This window comes from Apodemus sylvaticus, chromosome 7 (assembly GCF_947179515.1).
Source record: "Apodemus sylvaticus chromosome 7, mApoSyl1.1, whole genome shotgun sequence".
NCBI classification, from domain to species: domain Eukaryota; kingdom Metazoa; phylum Chordata; class Mammalia; order Rodentia; family Muridae; genus Apodemus; species Apodemus sylvaticus.
Window position 1 is genome coordinate 56,249,175 of NC_067478.1, and position 24,006 is coordinate 56,273,180.

Genomic DNA, 24,006 nt, shown 5'->3' on the forward strand with positions numbered 1-24,006 from the left:
GTGTGTGTGTGTGTGTGTGTGTGCCTGTGTGTGTGTGTGCCCCTGTGTGTGCATTCAGATCCTCTTCAAAAGCAACAAGTATTCATCTTTCCATCTCCCATAAAACCCATATTCTACTCGTTATGGTAACCAAATTAGAAAATACAAAAGGTTTAGGGTTTTTTCTTTATTGCTTTGTTTGTTTTGGTTGTGGCTCTGGGGGCTGGCTGAACAATGGACCTCTCACATACAAGGCAAGCACTCTATCACTGAGATAAGCCCCCAGCCCAATATGAGAATTTATTGTTCTTAAAATTTATACTATAAATTATAAGTAAAAGGTGCTCTATAAGACAGAAAAATGGCTCCTCGATCCGCCAATCCACGAACTGCTCTCTGGCCTAAATACAGATACCAGGGTAAATTCATCTACACACAAACACACAAACAAACAAACAAACAAATATTTTAAGTGCCCTTTATCAGGGCTGGAGAGATGTCTCAGTATTTAAGGACACATACTAATCTTGTATATAACCCAAGTTTGATTTCCAGTGGGCTCACAACCCCTTCTAATTCCAGCTCCAGAAAATCTAGTGTCCTCTCTAGATGCTGTGGACACACACACACACTTGAAAAATAAAGAATATTCTAAAGTATCCTTTATCATGTTATGGCAAAAACCAAGGCTAAGCTATGAGAGAGCAGCAGGACCATGGTTTACCATAACTGTTTCTGTTTTTGGTTTTTCGTGTTTTTTGTTTTGTTTTTTGTTTTTTGAGACAGGGTTTCTCTGTATAGTCCTGGCTGTCCTGGAACTCACTCTGTAGACCAGGCTGGCCTCGAACTCAGAGATCCGCCTGCCTCTGCCTCCCCAAGAGCTGGGATTAAAGGCGTGCGCCACCACTGCCCAGCGGTAACTGTTTTCATTTAACCAGACAGACTCACTCACTGAAAGTGACCAAATCTACAGATGTTCACACTGATAACCCAGAACTGCATTTTCTTACCATCTTCTAGCGTGTTCTGTGTCACGTGATCCGACATCTGGCTGGCTCCCATTGGCATATACGCCACAATGTAGAAGGTATAGTTGCTGGCGGGTTCCAAGTCGCCGATGACGTGATGCGTTGTGTCATTTCCCAGGACCACCTGGTACTCCTCGTTGTTTAAACCTAGACCAAAGGAGCCATGTTTAAAAATGACAAAATTCAGCCAGGTGATAGTGGCAGCTGGATCTATATGAGTTCAAAGCCAGCCAGGTCTACAAAGGGAGTCCAGGACAGCCAAGGCTACACAGAGAAACTATCTCCAAAAACCAACAACAACAATAATAAGGACTAATAGTCAAAATAAAATTAGCAAGTCCATTTTCCCTCACAATTATCTCTGTTGTCTTCTATAACATAGCATACAAAACCCTTAAGTGCACAGAGAGCTCCTTATTGACTAAAAGTATCCAGGTTTTTTTTTTTTGTTTGTTTTTTGTTTTTGGTCAAAAAAATTTTACTGGTTGGAACACTTCCTGAAATGAGTCCATCTTGTCCAAAGGTCATTTACCATGGAGTCAAAACAGGACGGGGCTGTAAGGAATGGTGGGGAGGGGGGGAGGGAAGCCCAGCCCAACAGAACACTGTGATGCATCAAGCAAATGTCCCATTAAACTCTGGCTTTCTGTAGAACACGGAGACACTGCGGCATGCAGAGTCTGCTTTTTACAAAAACAAACCAAATGAGAAGTTGGACTGCAAAGCTTCTCACTTGGCCCCTAGAGAACAAGCCACACGGCTCGACACGGGCCTTTTCCTTTCTTTTTTGGTGGGGGGAGGTGGGTTTGGTTTTTTTCAAGACAGGGTTTCTCTGTATAGCCCTGACTGTCCTGGAACTCACTCTGTAGACCAGGGTGGCCTCGAACTCAGAAATCCCGCCTGCCTCTGCCTCCCAAGTGCTGGGATTACAGGCATGCGCCACCACCGCCCGGCTGGCCTTTTCCTTTCTTAATACCAAAAGCTTAAAATGGAAGAATGGACTCAGAATGCTGTGACCCACGGTGAAGGTTCAGTTTTTAAAAGAGGGAGACAAATTCTCAGGGATTCTTAATAAACTATGCAAGGCAAGGTACAGAAGAGGATTTGTCTGTGTGGGCTTAGTTCCTGGGCGCAGCCCTGGAGAAAGGAGCCACGCCCTGCCAGCGGCTGTGCGCACAGTCACAGGCAGTGCTTGTCAGCTCTGTCAAACCGCACCAGCCCCTTCTCCCTGCACTGGATTAATAAACAAAACAGAAGGCACATTCCGGCACGGAGCTTTCCCACATTTCTGAATTAACTTCATAGCATTTTAATTAGACAAGATTAGAGGCGTTTCACAACACACTGGCTAATGGCTCGTTAATTAGGAACTGCACAGTACAATTTCTGACCTACTAAACAAAGTCCTTGAGTTCAAATTAAAAAGCCTTGCTCAGCCCCTGAATAGAAGGCAGAGTGGCATGCAGGGCCTCTATCGACACTGGTACAATAGTGAACGAGCACAGGGCCCGCCAGGCCAGCCTCCCCTTCACCTTCCTAAGTCAGCAGAGAGAATGAACACACAAGAGCATGCTCTTAACAGAACATTCTTCTTGCAGCCAGGACCCTTGATTTACATTCAAAATCTCCCTTTTCAAAACACTGCTTCAACGTATAAAAACCCAGCAGCAGCCAAGAGCCAATCCTCTGTCTCAGCCGCACCCGGTGTTAGCATCGCACTGTTTGCTGAATGTCCCCTCTACTCATAATAGAAGCTGCAAAAAACCAGACTACTTCTGAACCAGCATTCATAAGCCCGAGTCAACGGAGAAATCACTAGGATTTGTGAATAGTTTTTCTGTTTCTACAACAGTTCTGCCAAAAAGTAAGGTAAAAAAGGATTTTTTTTCTTAATCCCCAAAATGGAACCTGTAATTGGAACCTACACGTATGTATGTGCACCACATACCGGCCTGGCGCCAAAGGATGCCAGAAGAGAGTGCTGGGTCTCTTAGAGCAAGAGTGACAGGCCACCCGTGTGGGTTCTGAGAACAGGACCCAAGTCCTCAGCAGAACCAGGCCAAGTGCTGTAAGCGCTGAGCTGTCTCTCCAGCTTCTGACATTTAATTTGATATAGTAAAAGCGATATCACAAAAATGTCTTGTTCAAATTTTTTTTCATAATTTTTTTTTCTTTTGGCGGACTGGGGGATTGAGCCCAAGGCCTTATACATGCTGTTCCAGAAGTCTACCACTAAGCTACAGCCCACCCTACTGTGTTTCATTTTCTTCCAAAATGAAAATGTTCAATATACATAGAATTTAACATTGCAGAATTTAGCTGGGTGGTGGGGCACACCTTTAATCCCAGCACTCAGGAGGCAAAGGCAGGTGGATCTCTGAGTTCGAAGCCACCCTGGTCTACAAAGTAAGTACCAGGACAGCCAGGGCTACACAGAGAGAAAGAACCCTGTCTTAAAAAATAAATAAACAAACAAATAAATGAATGAATAAACCCAAAACAAAACAAAACAACAAAAAAAGAAAATGTAGAATTTCATATGCTTACATTCCCCTAAAGAACAACACAGTAGCTGGACACGGTGACCCATGAACTCCATCCCAATACTCAGGAGGCAGGTGAATCTCTGTGCGAGGCCAGCTGGTCTACAGAGTGAGTTCCAGGCCAGCCAGGGCTACAGAGTGAGACGCTGTCTCAAAACAACCATCATCCTCCTTAAGAACATTGTCTAAGACCAGCTGGGTTTGCTCTCAAAGACCATCACAGCAGGGCTTGTCTGACAGTTGACACTGTCCCCAAGAAGAGTATGGGGAGGGTCATGCACCTTCACCTGTGCATGTCCAGCCACAGCCTTCAGGGAGTGCATGCAACTCAGCCTTAATTGTTCATGGCCTCATGGTCTCAGGAAGGAGCTAGAGTATAGAGTTTGGAGGAGACTTGGGCAAGGGGAAAGGGAGCACCATCTATTTTGCTAAAATAGAAAAAGGGATAAAGACTCGCTGTGTGACACCCGAGGGGCTATTTGTGCTCCTGTCAGTACCTCTCACTCATGTTCTCTACATAAGCCCGATAGTCTCAGTGTGGAACAGATCTTTGATTGTCATAGGACCTTAAAAAGACAAAGGAGTTGATATCCTATCAGTCCCCAGGATGAAAATTCTTGTAACAATTATGTAAGCTTTTACTCATTCCGAAGACAAAAATTTTATTTATTTTGGTTTGAGTTAGAGACTCATATAGCCCAAGTAGTCGAGGATGGCCATGAACTTCTGATTTGCCTGCCTCTCATTCCCAAGTGTTAGCATCACAAGCATGAACCACCACACCCAGGGCCTCATGCGTGCCAGGAAAGCACTAATTAAGCCATGTCTCAAACAATCCCGCTCACCAACAAACTAAAGATCAAACAGCGCTAACCGAGGGTGTGCAAGCTGCGTACCTTCCGCCTTCATGTAGTGCACAGAGTAGGCAATGACCTTCTCGGAATTGTACAGTGGTCTCTCCCAAGCCAGGAGGATAGCAGAGCTCGACATGGTTTCAGCATGAACGTTGTAAGGAGCGCTGGGTCTATCTTCCGACATTACCACGGTCAGTCTAGCTCGAGACAGAACAGATCCTTGGCTGTTTTCAGCCATGCATTGATAGATAGCATCGTCTTCCGGGATAATCTGATTAATGACCAATTTGCTGAGGAAAGAAAAAGGTATTTATATCCATAAAGAAATCCTAAGAATGACATCCAAAAGCTATTGTTAAATGCACCTTTCATTTTATACAAAAACATGCTGAGAACTACCAGGTCTAATGAAAAATAATGTACATTAATTACTTAAAATTACTCTGATTTACATTTTCAATCTTCATTAGCATTTATGGTAGCTAAATTCTCTTTGCTTCGATTGCTTTTTTAAAAAATGACTTTTAGTAAGAAAGCTACTACTTTATTTATTTATTATTTATTACTCTATTCTACAGTCTAAACTCATATTGGAAGACATATAAAATTCAGATCAGCAAAAATTTTAAAGTTTTGTTCAATTAAATGAGAATGTTACAGGAATAAAAATAATATATATAAAAGACAGCTGGGCAGTGGTGGCACACGCCTTTAATCCGAGCACTTGGGAGGCAGAGGCAGGCGGATTTCTGAGATCAAGGCCAGCCTGGTCTACAGAGTGAGTTCCAGGACAGCCAGGGCTACACAGAGAAACCCTGTCTCGAAAAACACCAAACAAAATATAAATAAATAAATAAAATAAAAAAATTAAAAAAGACAAGTTCTCATCATGTAGAGCAGGCTGGTCTCAAACTCACAGATTTGCCTGTCCTTGCCTCCCAAGAGCTGGGACTAAAATTACAAGCCACAGTGACCATCCAAGTTTCCATTCTTTTAAGGTCATTAAGTTTGAACTCTGGAAGAATTGATAGGAAGTAAATTATTTCATTCTTATTTTTTTTCATTTGATGGAAGAAGTAACAGAAACATCAGAGTCCAAGCGTGCTGTGGTCACTTAGCCAGTGGCCTACCTGGGCTAGAACTACTCTCTGGGGGACTATTTGGCATAAGGTCCATTATAGTATATCACTCTGGATCCATGTATAAAATACAAAAGGATTGACAGCACACTAATGCTATGAACCTTCATTTCTTGCATTTAATGTCAACTGTCAAGAATATGTGGTGATCTGATGTCACTACAACCATTTCATGTAAAAATTATTAAAGACATTATTTAAAACAGTAGCAACATAGCACAGCTTACCTGTTGTACATTTTAATCCTGCCATTTGAATGTATCCGTCTTCCATTTTTCAACCAGGACATTTTGGGTGAGGGAATTCCTTCTGCTTGACATACAAACCGTGCAGTGCCAGCCCGTGGCCTTGTTAAACTTTCAGGCCATTCAACAAATGAAGGAGGAGCTATTTTAAAGGGAAAACAATGTATTCTGTAGCTTCAGTAGGAATGACAAGAAGCAGTGAAGAAAGAATACAAAATGAGATGAGTCCCATGTACAAAGAGGTCTTACGGTCTGAGTCTCCTACAACTAGCTAGGTGATGGTAGCTTTCACTGTCAACTTGACACATCCTAAAATCACTTGGGAACTGAGTCTCAGAGAGGGACTGTCTACATTGTCTTGTCCTGTGGAGGCCTGGCTTATTGGTATGGGGAGACACTGTCCACTGTAGGTGGCACCGTTCCCTAGGCAGGGAATCCTGGCTGTATGGAGAAACCACACGGAGCAAGTGAGCATGCATGCGTTCCTTTCACTCTCCTCATGATTGTGGTGGGATGGGAATAGCTGTTTGAAGTTTCTTTGACTTCTCCACAATGGTGACCTGTAATCTGGAAGTCACCCTAAGCTAAAAATGAATCCTTTCTCCCCTAAATTGTCCTTTTCTTTGTAAGGGTAAGGTATTTTATCACAGCAACAGAAACAAAACCAGGAGAGTGCTTCGTTCATATGTCCAGCAGCCACTTTCCCTCACTGAGACCACCTGTGAACACAGTCAATGCTCATACCCAACACACATCTTAACTAAAGCCCATGGGAGAACACTTACAAACACACACAGTCACTGAGAGCTTGATTTCACACTGTTAAATATGTGTAGATATGTGCATGGATGATAAGGGAGGCTTAAGTAGGAAGCATGGAGTCATACACACACAAATGGTGACTTAGCATGATCCTAGAGCTGTACTTTAACACAGGAGTTTAATTTTTTTCCTTTACAATTCACTGTTCAGTTTTATAATACTTATTATTAACCTCCCTATCACTGATGCCAAACTCTAGTTAACAGGAAGCTATATGGGTTGGAGGATGCCTCAGTGGTTAAGATCACTTGCTGCTCTTACAGAGAACCCAAGTTCAGTTCCAACACCCACACTGGGCAGCTCACAGCCTCCTGTAACTCCAGCTCCAGGGAAGAGCCTCTTTGGGCACTGCTCTGACATGTATACACACACACACACACACACACACACATATATATATATATACACATAAATACATACATACATACATACATACATAATTCAAAATGAAACCTTACAAAAGAAAACCATGAAATAATTAAAATGGCAAACATCAAAACACAAACTTCTCTGATTATAGAAAGAATGCATACCTAATACAGTTAATGTTGCCATAGCAACTGTAAAGTTGCGCGTGCCTGGGGTGGTGGCCCGACAAACATACACTCCAGCATGCTGTAGCTTGACATCTGATATAATGAGGTTGCCATTTCCAAGTACCCGAGTATTGAAGACATCAATGGACTTGTGATCTATTTCAAAGAGAACATGGAAGTTGAAATGAGCTACTTCATCTGCAATTATACCAAAAGATCACTACTCGTGAAGTCAGTCACTAAAAAGTAGCAATTTCTCTGGGGCATAAGCTCTCTTTATGTTGCAAAACTAAAATGAAGTTGTTCAGATGCTATATCCAATGTGTGTCTTCTCTATAAAATACACATTTTATCAGATTCACTAAAAGGAATAAAGGTCAAGGGAAGGACTCCCATGACTCTCACCCCCCAGTGAGGACGGCTTACCAAGACGGCTCCAGGAAATGATGGGTTTGGGGTATCCTGTGGCCATACATTCTAGCACGACTGTCTGATGTAGAGACGCGGTTACATTCTGTGGCCTGGCTACAATGGTTGGCATATGGAAGGATCTCGTCTCATTAGCTTTGGGCAGGATACATAAATAAATCATAAGAAGCATATTAAAACACCAATTCTCATATACTTTTTCATTTTTTCTTTTGTCTTTTTGAGATAGGATCTCACATAGCCTAGGTTAGCCTCCAATTCTCTATGCACTTAAGGATGATCTTCTACTCCTGGTCCCTACTCCACGAGTGCTGGGATTGCAGTGGGTGTCACCCCACCCAGCTTACTTCTCTTTCCTGTTCATTTCCTCTGCCCCTTAGTCCTTTTCTTCCACCCCTCCCTCTCCCCCTCCCTCCCTCCCTCCCTCCCTTCTTTCCTTTCTATATGCGTGTTTATGTGTGTACACATATACAGGGCCAGAGGAGGATGTCAGATACCCTGCTTTGTAGGCCTCCACTTTATTCCTGTGAGACAGGGTCCCTCATTGAACATGGGACTAGGATCACAGCCCACAGACTACCACACCCTTCCTGTCTCTAGTCCCACAGCGCTGGGGGTACAGACACACAGCTTTTATGTAGAGCTGGGACAGGAACTCAGGGTCTCATATTTGTACAAATATCCTTACAAAGCCATCTCCCCAGCAGTCTCTCGCTTTTTATTATTTTTTGTTTGTTTGTTTTGTTTTTCAAGACATGGTTTCTCTGTGTAGCCTTGGCTGTCCTGAAACTCACTATATCGACCAATCCAGCCTTGAACTTGCAGAGATCCGACTGCCTCTGCCTCCTGAGTGCTGGGATTAAAGCATGCAACACCACTACCCAGCTCTTCCTTCCCTCCCTCCTTCCTTCCTTCCTTCCTTCCTTCCCTCTTTCCTTCCTTCCTTCCTTCCCTCCTTCCTTCCTTCCTTCCTTCACTCCCTGTCTCCCTCCCTCCTTCCTTCTTTCTTTCTTAAAGATTTATTTATTTACTTTATATATGAGTACATTGTAGCTGTCTTCAGACACACCAGAAGAGGGCATCAGATCCCATTACAGATAGATGGTTGTGAGATACCATGTGGTTTCTGGGAATAGAACTCAGAACCTCTGGAAAACCAGTCAGTGCTCTTAACCGCTGAGCCATTTCTCCAGCCCCTTTCCTTCTGTTTTTGAAATAAGATTTTGTTTTTTAAAGTTCTACTGAGATCATATACAATTCACCCACAGGATGTATTTAACTCAATGGTTTTTAGAATTTTCAGTTAGGTAACTATTGTAATCAATACTAGAATATTTTTTTATTATCCCTGCTGTTGTACAGTAATCTCCTCAGAAATTGAAACATTTCATCCTTCAGGGAAAGTGATTACCACCAAAAGGAAAGAACTCAAAATAGCTTAGGAAGTCCCTGAAACTGAACAAATTCACTATGCCCCTCCTACCCCAAGATTATAAACAGTAAGGACTGCGAAGGATCACTCTCAGAGGAGCCAACCTACAAAGGAGACTCTTAGACCAGCCCAGCAACCTGGAAAAAACAGGGATCAGAGAGCTCCCTGGGAGAGACTTAGAGACGTGACTATCCAACTCCTGAGCTGCCTGCGGGCTATGTAGCGTGCTCCAGGTCGCAGCTTTTGTGACCTGTCATGCACTTTGGAATGTGTGCCTGGGTGATGCAGCTGCCTTTGAGTCATATCTGCTCCTGTAAGTAACCTCTCACCCATATTCCTATAAGTAACCCCAGTCACACTCATTGGTCCACCAAGCTGGACTTTGGTGCTATCGGCACTTTGGTCTGTAGTGGGAACCCTACTTGGGGTGCGTGTGTCTCCCCAGGAAAAGTCTGTCACACAACACCTCCAAATGCATATCTGTTAGCAGGTAATCCTTAAGTGGAGGAGTATCATATCAGAAACAGCTTTATTGGCAGTGGACATTCTCTTTTTGACCCTTTCTGTATTTTGTGCTTTTAAAAACAAAAAGGCCGGAGTGGAGAGATGGCTCAGCGGTTAAGAGCACTGAATGCTCTTCCAGAGGTCCTGAGTTCAATTCTCAGCAACCACATGGTGGCTCACAACCATCTGTAATGGGATCTCATGCCCTCTCCTGGTGTGTCTGAAGGCAGCTACAGTGTACTCACATACATAAAATAAATAAATCTTTTTGAAAAAGTGAAAATTGTATAAAGTAATCATTCAATGTTCTAAATAGATTACAGGCCAGGCATGGCAGTAATCCCAGTCCTGTGGGAGACAGAAGAAAGAGGGGGGGGGGAATACAAGTTCAAGGCTAGGATGGGGTACAGAGTCAGTCTCTGTCTGAAAACACCAAACCCAAACCAAATCTATTACAAAAATTTAAATGTCATCAAAATACTGATGGACAGAGCGCTATTACAGCTGGGAGGAAAGCAGATGTAACCATCAAAATTCTCATAAAAATGGGAGGAAAGAAACAAACTCTAGTGTGGTACCTGGGACGACGGTCAGTGAGGCCTCCATGCTTTTCCGCTTATGAGCTATAGTAGCTGCGACACAGCGGTAATTCCCAGCATCCTCCGGGCCAGCATCATAGATCTGCAACACCCCTGAGGGCAGGGCAGTCACCCTGTTGAGACAAGAAACATAAATGAACTTTCTCTAGTTCTTTATAGTTGCTAAATATAAATGCTGACAGAAATGGACACAGCCAACCTTTTTAACCATGCTAGAAACAAGACTGTAAAGCCCTTTCTAACACATTAGCCTCTGCTGGGGTGTGCTGAGCACCAGATGGCGTGTGGGAGCCCCCGGCCCTGAAAAACAACACTAGTAAAAACACTAGCTTGATTCTATTATTTCATTTGGGTCATGACAGGTCTCTGAGATGTAAATAACTCTGCAGCACAGTCTGTAAAATTCAGCACGCTAATTTTACAAAGAGGGTCCTGTTAACATTCTTCTGTTGATTTAGCTGATAGTGACTATGATCTCAGTACAAGTTATTCTCAAACTCCTGACTTTTTTTTTTAAACCTCTCTAAGAGCTATTTATTCTCCATGACCCAGCCTCTGAAACAGGGTCACAATCCCACATACGATACAAAACTGAATCATAAAAACTGGAAAAGCAAACCGTGTCTTCATGTGCAACCATAAAAGTCAATTCAGTATGAAACACACAGTAAGTTGCTTCTGGTGGGCAGACCTGTACGGCAGCATGTGACTTCACTTCTGAACACATCACGCTGGACATGCTATCTGTCATTACACGGCACCACTGCCACTGAATGCTATCTGAGACAGCCAGGCTCAGACTCAAAAACACTTGTGTGTTATGAAATACAGTGTTTTTACTGTATATACAAAGCTTTCTGTCCTTAATGAAACATAATGGCCTAGTTATGGACAACAAATACTTATAATAACTTAGCAGCACGTAAGGATCAAATAAGAGTATCTTTGGACCGCACTACGTTAGCCTGCTTGACCTTAAGATTAGTAACTGTTGAGTTCAACTGTTAAACAGCTGGCCAGCCGGGCAGCATGGTGCACACCTTTGATTTCAGCACTAGGAAGACTGAGGCAGATGTATCTCTGAGTTCCAGCACAGCCTGATTTATAGTGCAAGTTTCAGGAGGGCCAGGGCTACAAAGAAAATACTTATGTCTCAAAAACAAACAAACAAAAATCAGATTTAAGGTATTCTTTTCTTCTTAAAAGATTTATTTTATTTATGAGTACACTGTAGCTGTCTTCAGACACACCAGAAGAGGGCATCAGATTCCATTACAGATGGTTGTACGCCACCATGTGGTTGCTGGGAACTGAACTCAGGACCTCTGGGAGTACAGTCACTGCTCTTAACTCTGAGCCATCTCTCCAGCCCTAAGGTATTCCTGAATTAGAATGTTTCTTTCCCTTTAATAAAATACTTCGCAACTGTACTTCAGAGCAGGCAGGAATCAAACCTTTTTTTAATGTTTATTTTGTGTGTGTGTGCATGTATGTGAGCATGTGTTCATGTACCGTGTACATGAGCACTGCTGGGAGGGATCAGAAGTACCAAACCTCTTGAAATTAGAGTGGACCGGTCATCATGAGCTTTAATGCGGGTGCTAGGAACTGAACCCAGACAAGAGAAGCAAGTGTTCTCTTGAATCAGTCATCCATCTCTCCAGTCATAATGGCAGGATTCATTACCCAAGTTAGAGATGTCTTAGGAAATCGGTCATTCCACCCTAAATGAAAAGGACCTCCTCCTGTCTCCCTCCTCTGACATCCCCCTGTGAAGTCCTCACTGCTTGTGTGTCGGATCCAAATAGTAACGCTGCATTTACCTGTCCATGTTTACAGGCAGGGCGGTCCTATTAAATTCCCAGGTTATGACTGCAGGGGGTGTTGATGAAATCTTGCATGAAAATCTAGCAACTCCTCCTTCGTGGACTTCAGTGGACACTGGATGGACTTCAAATGCAGAGATAGCTAGGACAAAATTGGACAAATTTAGAATAAGGACTCAGAAGTACATTCAGAAATGGGATTACGCATCACAGCTTAATAGGTCTGACCTCCCGCTTGTACCAATCTAATTTTAGTACAAAGATGATTTAATGAATAATTTGAAAACAGGAAAGGGGCACAAATCAGGGAGTCTATGTTTTTCCTAGAACTTTAGAACTGCAAATATAGTCTCAGGAAACTACCTATTAGAGGGAAAACATAAAGAAATAACTGAAAGAAAAATAATTTTCCAAAATAGTATGTAATTACACACGCAACAGTACAGTGCAAAACTGATTCTACTGGATATTGGAGGGAAGGGAAACTAAAGACAAACTAGAGCTGGAGAGACGGCTCAGAAGAGCAAGTTAAGAGCAAGTATTGCTTTTGCAGAGGACCTGAGTTCAATTCCTGGAACTCTCACCTGGCAGCTCACAACTGTGTGTAACTCTAGCTCTAGTACACATGCATAGCACACACACACATGCACACACACACACACACACACACACACACACACACGATGTGAAGGAACAGGAAGAATGTTATAGATACTGAAGATGAAGCCAACATTGCCTCAGGATGAACCAAAAAGAGGAGTCTCACAAGTCCACTGGGACTTAAAGAGGAATGGGGAACCGGAATACTGAACGTTCAGGGGGAGGGCAGGGTAACAGTGGGGTGAGGAACAAGAGGTAGAGAAACTCGAAGGCTGTTTTTGGCTCATGCATTTCCAAAGGGGAGATAAATCTTGAAGTGTTGATGCTTCTAGAGCCGACTCTTCTTTCCTATACTACGCAGGCCTCCATGAAGCCGTCCCCAGTGACTACGGCTCTGCATGTTGAAGGAGTCCAGACATCAGGAGCGAAGTGACCTTCCCCTCAGCTAAGCCTTCCAAGACACAAAGACAGGACCTTGAGGATGGACTAACTCCCACCCTGAGACTCCAGTTCAAAATGCCTTCACAGTTAATCGATAGAAATTAGAAAGAAAATGGGAAGAAGCAGGGGTTAGACTCCATTAGACTGAAAAGGACAAAAAGGCAGAAGGTAGCCAAATTCTGCCTTGGGCTCAACTGTATATTTCTGTAGACAGCTTACTGGTCTTTAGAGGGCTATAGCAGTCAAAATATTATCAGAAGGATTTATTTCAAAACTCTGGGATGAATTTTAGTTATTCTTTATTCAAGTCCATAACAACTATTTTTATTCCTGTGGAAAAGCACCATGCAATAGATCCTCAGTGTAAAAACCATTTTCAAAATACCCATCATTGGCCTTCTTAGTTTTTCTTTCTCTTGGGTGTATAGAGTTTTCTGAGCTCTACAAATGGGAAGTTTTGCAGCAGACCTAGTCAGTTCCGAAGCACACTCTACATGGTCTTTCTAAGTAAAGTAAAGAGATTTATACCGGTATAAGACAAGACTAAGGCTGGCGGGAGGGCTCAGGGGGAAGAGCACTGGCTGCTCTTGCAGACCACCTGGGTTAGCTCCAAGCACCCATATCAAGTGGCTCACAACTGACTCTAACTCCAATTTAAGAAGACATTATGCTCTCTTCTGTTCTCCTCAGGTACTACACGCACACAGAGCACAAACATACATGTGGGCAGGAACACATAAACGTAGAAATAAAAATAAAAGTTTTGTAAAAGCAGAACTAATAATATTATTCCCTTTCATTTGTTTCTATCTTTGGAAAATAATCGTGTTATTTACATTAATAAGTAATGGAACAATGTTTTCATATTTAAAATAATGAAGGTCTAATAATTAAATCAGCCAGTTTAAATATTAATAGGAATTAGTAATATATTCAAGTGTTGTACATGATGCAACATGCCTTTAGTGCCCGCGCTCGGAAGGCAGAGGTGGGTCTTTGTGAGTTCAAAGCCAGCCTGGTACACACAGTGATTTCCAGGCCTACCAAGGCTACAAATCTGTCTCAAACCAAAGCAAACCAAACCAAAACACAGCAACTAAACAAACAAAAAAAAAAAGATATGTAACATAAAATTTTTGGGTTCCTCAAAAAGTTTTAATAGTATAAAGAGTAACACTAAAAGTTCTAGAAGCACTGTCCAAGAACATCAAACTCTAAATACCAGAACACATTTTCCTTTTAAAAAAAAAACTTGTTTTATTTATTCTGTGTGTATTGGGGTGGGGATACACATGTGCCACAGCATGAACATGATGATCACAGGGGAAACTAGTGGGAGCTGGTTTTTCCTTCTGCCACGTAGGTCCTGAGATCAAACTCAGTAACTCGGGCCTGGCAGCAGGCACCTTTACCCACGAAGCCATCTTGCTGGCCCCAGCTTTTCCTTTTGACGGTTACTTTCTAGGACACTTATCTACAAACTCATGAATTCTTGACTGACTTGCAGGCCACCACTGCTATTCACCCGCTAATGCCCTGGGAGGCTGAGGCTGGGGCTGGGGACCGGCCGGCCAAGTGTCTGCCGTGCAGGCTTGAGATGGTTCCTAGAAAGCACGTGGAAAGCTGGGTCTGGCTGTCTGTGCCAGCCGTCGGGCCTGGACAGGAAGATGTCTGTAGCTGGAAAAGCAGCAAGCCAGGGGAGCACCGGCAAGCAGCTCTCTCTGGTTCCGGGTGACCAGCTGCCTCACAGTCCTGCTGCCCTGATTCCTGACATCACAGACTACCTGAGACTGTGAGTCAAAATAAACCCTTTCTTCTTTGAGTTGCGTTTGTCAGGCATTTCATCATGGTGATGGGGAAAGTAACTGATAATTCCCTTTACAAATATGTTCCAGGCCTGAAGCAGTGTTTAACTCACATTGGCTTTCATCTGTTAAGGGCCTCCACAGCTCATCCTGCCATCCAAAGCTACATGCATATCACATACACATAAAAACCGACTCCAGCCAGGCGGTGGTGGCGCACGCTTTAATTCCAGCACTTGGGAGGCAGAGGCAGGCGGATTTCTGAGTTCAAGGCCAGCCTGGACTACAGAATGAGTTCCAGAACAGCCAGGGCTACACAGAGAAGCACTGTCTATAAATAAATAAATAAATAAGTAAGTAAATAAATAAATAAGTGCTGTCTTTAATCCCAATGCTGGGGAGGCAGAGGCAGGCAGATCTCTATGAGCTCAAGGCTAGCCTGGTCTACATTGTAAGTTCCGGGCTAGCCAGGGTTACATAGTGAGACCCTATCTCAAAGCAAAAAGTAAATAAGTTTTGGTTAGTTTAACTAATGTACAAACAGAATGTATGTATCCTTGGTGCAGTATAAGAAAAGGATGAAATTGTTAATGCCAAATATATATATTTAAGTGTTCTTGACCTGGTACAGTCAACAGGCTAGTTGGTAGAGGTAAGAAAAGCAATTTGGCATCAATTACTTCAAAACCAAACTCAAATAAAGCAGTCATTTAAAAATGTATAAAGGCATATGTAACATCTCTGGGCACTGAACCCAGGGTCTCATTCACGCTAAGAAAGAATGCCCCACTTAGGGAGGAACCAGTCTACAGAGCTTTCCACACATTGCTACAGTTTGAATGTAAAATGCCCACTCCCACAAAAAAAAAAATGTATCTCTGCTCTTAAAGATATTCTGTAAAATTATAATGCAAAGGAGCCACATTCCATGAATCATACATTAACATCAACCCCACTCTTCACACAATTACATGACTCTTCTACCCAGTGTCAAGCCACGTGGATAGGTTCTGAAACATACAATAACAGGCTAGATTCAATGACTGCTAACTGGAAACACATTCTAATCGTATTCACCTCAGCAAAGTAGAGAGACTAAAGTGATCTCTCCTAAGTTTACTGATTCATTCAACAAATATTTATCTGGTGTCTGGTACTCTCCAGGTGGCAATAATCCAACGGAGGACAAAGCGAAAAGGTCCACATTCAGGAATCTGTCTGAGAGTAGAAAGAGGTATTTAACTAAATTGCTGTGCCCGTTGGTAGCTCAAACTGCCATAAATGCCACCGAGCTAAAGTACAGAACGTCTCCACACAGGCTTCAAGCCTTTTACGACACAATAGCTTGCCACAAGCTTTGTCGCCAGGTTCTGTGCTCTGGGTGGGATATAGTCTAGTACCTTTAATTCTTGCAGCTGTGCCAAGCCCGACACTGGCTTTCTAGCTGGCTAAGACTCTGTGTCAAATTCCTGAGTTTCTGACCAGAGAGATACCTTTAAAACCTCTGCCTGGAGCTGATGATACACTTACTCAGCATGCACAAGGTTTCCAAACCCATCCCCATGGCAAAACTAAACAAATAAAACCTTGTGTTTACTGACATTTACTGAGGCTATTATGTCATCTTTACAGAGGAAAGTATGTAAATTAAATTACCTTAGTTTAAAGCTTATTCAATAAGCCATGTATCTTTAAAACAAAACAAAAACTGGTCAGGCCTTGTGACACACACTCCAGACCGAGGAGAGAGGATTACAAGCTTGAAGCCAGCCTGGTTCTATTTTGATGATTCTTTTTCTCTCTTTCTTGTGTGCTTGTGTGTATGGTGTATACATGTGTATGTGCGTATTTTTTCATGTGTGTGAACACACACACATACACGCGCACGCGCGCGCATGTATCTACAGGCCAGAGGCTGACATCTGGAATCATCCTCCCTCTCCCACCTCAGTCCCTGAAGTGGGGTCTCTCCATCAAATCCCGGAGCTTGAGGAGTTGGCTCTCCCTAGCCACTTCTGGGACATTTCCTCCTCCAAGGGTTGGAATTCCAGGCAGGCTGCTGCCCTATCCCTGCATCTACTTGGGTTTCTGGGATCTGAGTTCTGGTCCTCAGTCCTGCAGGACCAGCACTTTCACCACTGAGCTGGTTCAGTGAGCCAACCCACCTGCCCCACACCCACCCCCAGGCCCTGATTTTATTTTAATGGTGTTTAAAACTGAGTGAATGAGCAAGTCTTTCACTGCATGCTGGAGCCTTCTAAGACTTGATGGTGGAATCTTTTTGTTGTCCTCATTTTCTGTTCTTTATTTAAGTGACAAATTTAAATATCCTCACACAAACCTCAGTGTGCTTCCTGATGTGGACTTTGTTTCTGAGAGAAAGGTACGCCTTTACAAGCCTACAGGCTCCTTGTGAAACCTGACCTCCCTTCGTGGTCCAGCTGAACAAGCCAGGAGCCGCACAGGGAGCCCTTAAAGCAGCGCTGTTAAGAGGCCAGAGCTCTATAAAACAGCCCGACACAAGGTCCCCCCAAACATGCGCCATTCTCAAAAACAACCTTGCAAACACAATAAATGTAAGTGCCTATGTGATTTGTGACTTCCTGTTCATCTGCCCACTTAATCATTTTCTATGATTTACAGGCAGGGTTGTAAAGGCTGCTCAGATGAAACTGGTCCCCAAACTTTTACTGGGTCAGAAAGCGACATAGAAGTGATTGTACACTAGAAATAATATACAACCAATTAAGTGGATGCTCCAACATTAGCGTGCATATTAAGTCAGTAGGACATCCTTCATCTTAAACGCTAGGCCTGATGGCACAATCCTCTAATCTCAGCACTTAGTAGGCAGAGGCAGGTGGATTCTCTGTGAATTTGAGGAGAGCCAAGACTATTAAAAGAGACTATTGAAGAAGAAGAAGAAGAAGAAGAAGAAGAAGAAGAAGAAGAAGAAGAAGAAGAAGAAGAAGAAGAAGGAGGAGAGAAAGAAGAAGGTACCTCCAGGATAAATGAAATACTTAATATATATTGCTTTTTTAAATTAAAAATTACAGATACATAATTTGTAATAATTCATTTTTTAAGTAATTCAATTGGTAACTTATAACACCTTTATAGGCTCTTCTCAATCTAAGAAAATGTTACTTTTAAAAACTGCTGATAAAATGTGCATATAAAGTGTTCTTACACTAACATCCATTAGGATGTTTATAAACAGCTGGTCCTAGCACTGCAGGTCAGCACTGAGCTCCAGGCCCAGCACTGCAGGTCAGCACTGAGCTCCAGGTCCTAGCACTGCAGGTCAGCACTGAGCTCCAGGCCCAGCACTGCAGGTCAGCACTGAGCTCCAGGCCCAGCACTGCAGGTCAGCACTGAGCTCCAGGCCCAGCACTGCAGGTCAGCACTGAGCTCCAAGTCCAAGCACTGCAGGTCAGCACTGAGCTCCAGGTCCTAACACTGCAGGTCAGCACTGAGATCCAGGTCCTAACACTGCAGGTCAGCACTGAGCTCCAGGCCCAGCACTGCAGGTCAGCACTAAGCTGCAGGCCCAGCACTGCAGGTCAGCACTGAGCTACAGGCCCAGCACTGCAGTTCAGCACTGAGCTTCAGGCCCAGCACTGCAGGTCAGCACTGAGCTCCAGGCCCAGCACTGCAGGTCAGCACTGAGCTACAGGCCCAGCACTGCAGTTCAGCACTGAGCTACAGGCCCAGCACTGCAGTTCAGCACTGAGCTCCAGGCCCAGCACTGCAGGTCAGCACTGAGCTCCAGGCCCAGCACTGCAGGTCAGCACTGAGCTCCAGGCCCAGCACTGCAGGTCAGCACCGAGCTCCAGGCCCAGCACTGCAGGTCAGCACTGAGCTCCAGGCCCAGCACTGCAGGTCAGCACTGAGCTCCAGGCCCAGCACTGCAGGTCAGCACTGAGCTCCAGGCCCAGCACTGCAGGTCAGCACTGAGCTCCAGGCCCAGCACTGCAGGTCAACACTGAGCTCCAAGTCCAAGCACTGCAGGTCAGCACTGAGCTCCAGGTCCTAACACTGCAGGTCAGCACTGAGCTCCAGGCCCAGCACTGCAGGTCAGCACTGAGCTCCAGGTCCTAGCACTGCAGGTCAGCACTGAGCTCCAGGTCCTAGCACTGCAGGTCAGCACTGAGCTCCAGGCCCAGCACTGCAGGTCAGCACTGAGCTCCAAGCCCAGCACTGCAGGTCAGCACTGAGCTTCAGGTCCGAGCACTGCAGGTCAGCACTGAGCTCCAGGCCCAGCACTGCAGGGCAGCACTGAGCTACAGGCCCAGCACTGCAGGGCAGCACTGAGCTACAGGCCCAGCACTGCAGGGCAGCACTGAGCTACAGGCCCAGCACTGCAGGGCAGCACTGAGCTACAGGCCCAGCACTGCAGGGCAGCACTGAGCTACAGGCCCAGCACTGCAGGGCAGCACTGAGCTACAGGTCCAGGGTTGGAAGGGACTACACCAATCACCATTGGCCCCAGCAGGACCCCAGATGGCAGGGAACGCAGGAGCAGCCAGCAGCCACTTTGCAGTGCTTCCAGCCCCCACCATCTTTAAGTCTCCAATCAGTAGCTTTGGGGGAATCTGTCAGCAGCTCCTCAGATTTCTAACTCCGACTCTCTAACACCCACAACTTCAGAGACTTGTTACTGAGTTTTATACCTATTAACTCAGTTTATTTCTATGTCACTGGTGATTCAAATCAACAGTGCAGGCTTTACTAACCAAACACAGTAAAAACCGGGCCTCATCAGATCTCACTTCCTGGCAAGCCCTTGTACTCAGAGCCTGCCCAGCAGTAGGTCGGAGATATCTGGGAATTGTCTAATCACAGCATGAAGGGGTCAGCAGGTGTAAACCAGCCAAGAAATAAGTTTCCAAGTCACTATAGCTTTAAGACTGGGCAAGATGGGGAAGGAGAGATGGTGCAGTAGTTAAGAGCACTTAATATATATTAAGTGCTACCGCAGAGGAGCTGAGTTTGGTTCCAAGCAAGCAGGTAGGACAGCCCATAACACCTGTAACTCCAGCTCTGGGAGATCTTACAGGAACGGCTTGTGGCCTCCACAGAAACCAACATTCAAGTGCATATCACCAGACAGAGATATCACACACACACACACACACACACACACACACACACAGTGTAATTTAATATATATATTTTAAAGAATTGTCTAACTTTCTTAACTTCTTTAGGTCCTGGTCTCTTACCAAGACTACACATTTTTCTAGTTCAGAAAATACATCTCCCTGTCTGTTTGCCGCCGGGAGCAGGCACTGCACACTCACAGGCTTCCTGAGTTAACTTATTGCACCATCTCTCTCAAACTCAGGGACATCTCCCCTCCTCTCCCTGACAACAATACAACTTAGACACATCCAACTTAGACACATCCTACACACAAATCCTGAGCAAATTACTCTGTTGTATAAAATCAGTTCTTAAGGGTTATAATGCAGTATCATAGACTATATTATTTAATTCATAGAGATTGCTATTCTAGATACAGTTATTATAGCCATTTAAAAAAACAACAAACTGGACGGTAATCCCAGCACTCTGGGAGGCAGGGGCAGGCGAATTTCTGAGTTTGAGGCCAACCTAGTCTACAGAGTGAGTTCCAGGACAGCCAGGACTATACAGAGAAACCCTGTCTTGAAAAAAAACCAAATCCAAAAAGCAAAAAAAAAAAAAACCAACCAACCAAACAAACAAACAAAACAAAACAAAAAACAAAACAAAAAAGCAACAAAAACCAAACCCAACAACAACAACAAAACTGAAAAACAAAACTCAAGCTGGCGACAGCTCTCTGGATAAAGGTGCTGGCTACCTAACCCAGTGATTGCATTGGCCCTCTGGAGCCCTCACGGTAGGAGAGAACGTATCCCCCAAGCTGTCTTCTGACCTCCACACAGATACCCTGACACACACTCGTTCTCCCAACAGACAAAATAAATGTTTAAAAAAAATTCCTGTTTTAACATAATCCTGAGGATTTATGTTTAAATCCTCAACATATTCTAAACAATACATAAGGAATCAACACGGGCAGGCTCCCTGAGGCCTCACAGCATGTCCCCTACCTTCCCACCCTCTGGCATGCTGCTAATGCATACTCCACAAAAGAACAAGTGTCACTGTTCAAATATCTGTCTCCTGAAATATGCAAAAAGCCTAAGAAGACGACAGAGGCAAGGATTCCAATGCTCCAAAGTCAGAGTGCTTTAAATACAACTGTCCACCGCCCAAGGTCTGCTTGAAGGAACAGCGCACAGTTCACGATGACAGCCGGACGCTTAGCGGGCATGAGGAAAGATAGAGTCAGTGCAAATGTTTTCAGTGAATGCTTCCAGCACAATGAGTCTGTGTGCGTAAGTCCTAGCACAGGCAGAGGCAGAGAAACGTGAGGATCCGTACATAAACACAGCAGATGGGACACCTGAGAGAAAGGGTGGAGACTGTGACGTGGTCACCAGCCTAAAGGACTTTGGACTGACACAGACTCTTTCTCAGGGACCAGCATGAATAAAGTACACAGCATAAATCCTGGGAGGGCTCACTGGGCGCCACCCCTCCCTGTTGGACTGATGAGCTCTGGGGGAAGGGCACCATTTTCTTCAGATGTGAGCCCAGGAGGCTCTAAGGATACCTCCAAACCCACTAAACTCAGTGCGTCACAGAACAAAACAAAATGGCACGGACATGGGAAGACTTCTGGAGGAGGGTTGACAGGGGTGGGGGGTGAAGGTGACAGTAACCAAATAAAATTTTAAAATATATTTATAGCCAGGCATACGTCTGTAATCCTAGCACTCTGGGAGGCAGAGGCAGGCAGATTTCTGAGTTCGAGGCCAGCCTGATCTACAGAGTGAGTTCTAGGACAACCAAGGCTATACAAAGAAACCCTGTCTTGAAAAAACCAAATCCAAAAATATCCAATATATATATATTTATATACAAAAACATAAATTTATATACAATTAAATGTATATGTATAAAAATATATCTATTAAAGAACTAATTTAATTGGAGTTATAAAACAATGTACAGTAGATATAAAAAAGAAGGAGGTAAGGGACACTGGAGAAATGGTTCACTGTGTAAAGCACTTGCTATGCAAATATTAAGGCCTGATGTTTGGATCTCCAGCACCCACAGGAAAAGGCCAGGCTACCTGCCCAAACCTGGGAGGCAAAGACAGAAGATTCTGGTGGCTCGGGGGGGGGGGGGGGGGGGGGGGCAGCCAGTCTAAACAAAATAGCCAGGGTTAGGTTCAGTGTGAGACTGTCTCAACAAATTAGGTAGAGATTGATAAAGAAGATACCTGAAGTCAAAAATCTGTCTCTACATACACTGGCATCTGCACACATGCATACACACACATGCATACACACATGAACATAAAATGCAAATCGACATGCACATACACAAGAATACAAACACACTTGTGCACGGGCAGACAGACACACACACACATACCCACACACATACTTTTCTTTGGCCCAGTTCAGCCCTTTTCTCAAACAGAATGAAAAGCCATATGCAATTATAAAGTTCTACTGAAATTACCTAGCAAACTGGTGGGAACACAAATTGATAGTCACTTTGGAAGATGGCTTTGGCAGTTTCTTCTTTAAAAATTTTTAAAATAATTTCTTAAAAGTTTAAAATTTTTTCCAGAGGGTGGTATGGTGCATACCTTTAATTCCAACACTCAGGAGGCAGAGGCAGGTGATCACTGTGAATCTGAGGTCAGTCTGTTCTACAGAGTAAGTTCCAGGACAGCCAAAGCTACACAGAGAAACCCTGTCTCAAAAAACCAAACCAAACCAAAACAAAACAAAAACAAAAACAAACAAACAAAAAAAAAACAACAAAAAGACGTTTTTAAATTGTCTGCATGTGTGTCTGTGCACTGCATGTGTGCAGGTCAGAGCTGGGTGTTAAATCTTCTGCAGCTGCAGTGACAGATGACTGTGAACAACCATGTAGGAAATCAAACTTGGGTCCTCTGCCAGAGAAGCAAGTACTCGAACTGCTGAGCCATCCCTCAGGCCCCAGTGGTTTCTTACAAAGGTGAAAACATACACACATATATGTGCGCGCACACACACACACACACGCACACACACACACACACACACTTCCCTGGGAGACTGCATTCCATTGCTAAATACTTAATCAAAGAAATGGAAGCTTGCATTGACACAAACACTTAAGCAAGAAAATTCAGAGAAGCTCTGTTCATGAGCATCACAAACCTGAGGACCTTCAAGCAGAAGGGTGACCCCTCAGCAGTAAGATTCGCTCCACAACGAGTCCAAGGGCAATGTATTAGGCTGGGTCAAAGAAGCAAGACCCCCAAGAGCCGTGTCACACGTGGCCCTGCTAGGGTCATGCCAGGAGAGTGTGGCAGTTACGGTCAGATGGCGAGAACGCCTTGGGGTGAGGAAGCCCTGCCTGAGGCCAGCTCGGAATGCTTCTACAGCCCTATACATGTCAGCATTTATAGAACAGGATGGTGGGCTGCTGAAGTACTGCCACACGAGTGAGGACCTGTGAACCGCAAACGGTCCAGATCCCAGCACATAAAAAGCTGGCATGGCAATTCTGGGCTGGTGAGCGCAGGGCTGGGAGGAGGGCGCAGCGTGATCTCTCGCTAGTCAGCCTCGCGGACTCAAAGATCTCAGAGAGACCCTGGGTCAAAAGATAAGATGGAGTCACAGAGGGAGACACCTACATTAACCTATAACACACACATGTGCACATACACATGCACATATACACACACCCCACATATGAACATGTACTTAAGACTATTTACGTCAAAAAGCCTGTAAAAACCTAAAGCCCAACGTTTTACTGTTTTGAAACTAAATTTCAAGAAGGCTCTTCCTTTTTATGAAACAGCTTTTGATTTCATGAAACAGTTTGATTAAACGTTAAAGTTTTTTTGAGTTTTTTTTTTTGTGTGTGTGTGTATGAATGTTTGCCTGAATGTACATCTGTGTACCATATGCATGCAGTAGCCATCGAGGCCAGAAGATCCCTCTGGGACTGGAGTTAGAGACAGTTGCTAGCTGCAATGTAAGTGCTGGAATTGAACCCAGGTCCTCTGGAAGAACAGCCAGTGCTTTTAGCCACTGCACGATCTCTATAGCTCCTTGATACAGATTTTTTTAAATGTGCATTGGTGTTTTGTTTGC

General features: G+C 44.1%; 1 protein-coding gene across 1 annotated transcript in view; it reads right to left on the reverse strand.

The window, feature by feature from the left end:
* Positions 1–24,006, reverse strand: part of Prtg (protogenin) — a 102,748-nt gene that overhangs the window by 52,090 nt on the left and 26,652 nt on the right. The window contains exons 3-9 of the mRNA XM_052187822.1: positions 11,934–12,078; positions 10,090–10,223; positions 7,573–7,710; positions 7,144–7,302; positions 5,771–5,930; positions 4,447–4,694; positions 990–1,154 (exon numbers count right to left, since the gene is read on the reverse strand). Coding sequence (XP_052043782.1) covers positions 990–1,154; positions 4,447–4,694; positions 5,771–5,930; positions 7,144–7,302; positions 7,573–7,710; positions 10,090–10,223; positions 11,934–12,078 — 1,149 coding nt within the window. The remainder of the gene's footprint in view (positions 1–989; positions 1,155–4,446; positions 4,695–5,770; positions 5,931–7,143; positions 7,303–7,572; positions 7,711–10,089; positions 10,224–11,933; positions 12,079–24,006) is intronic.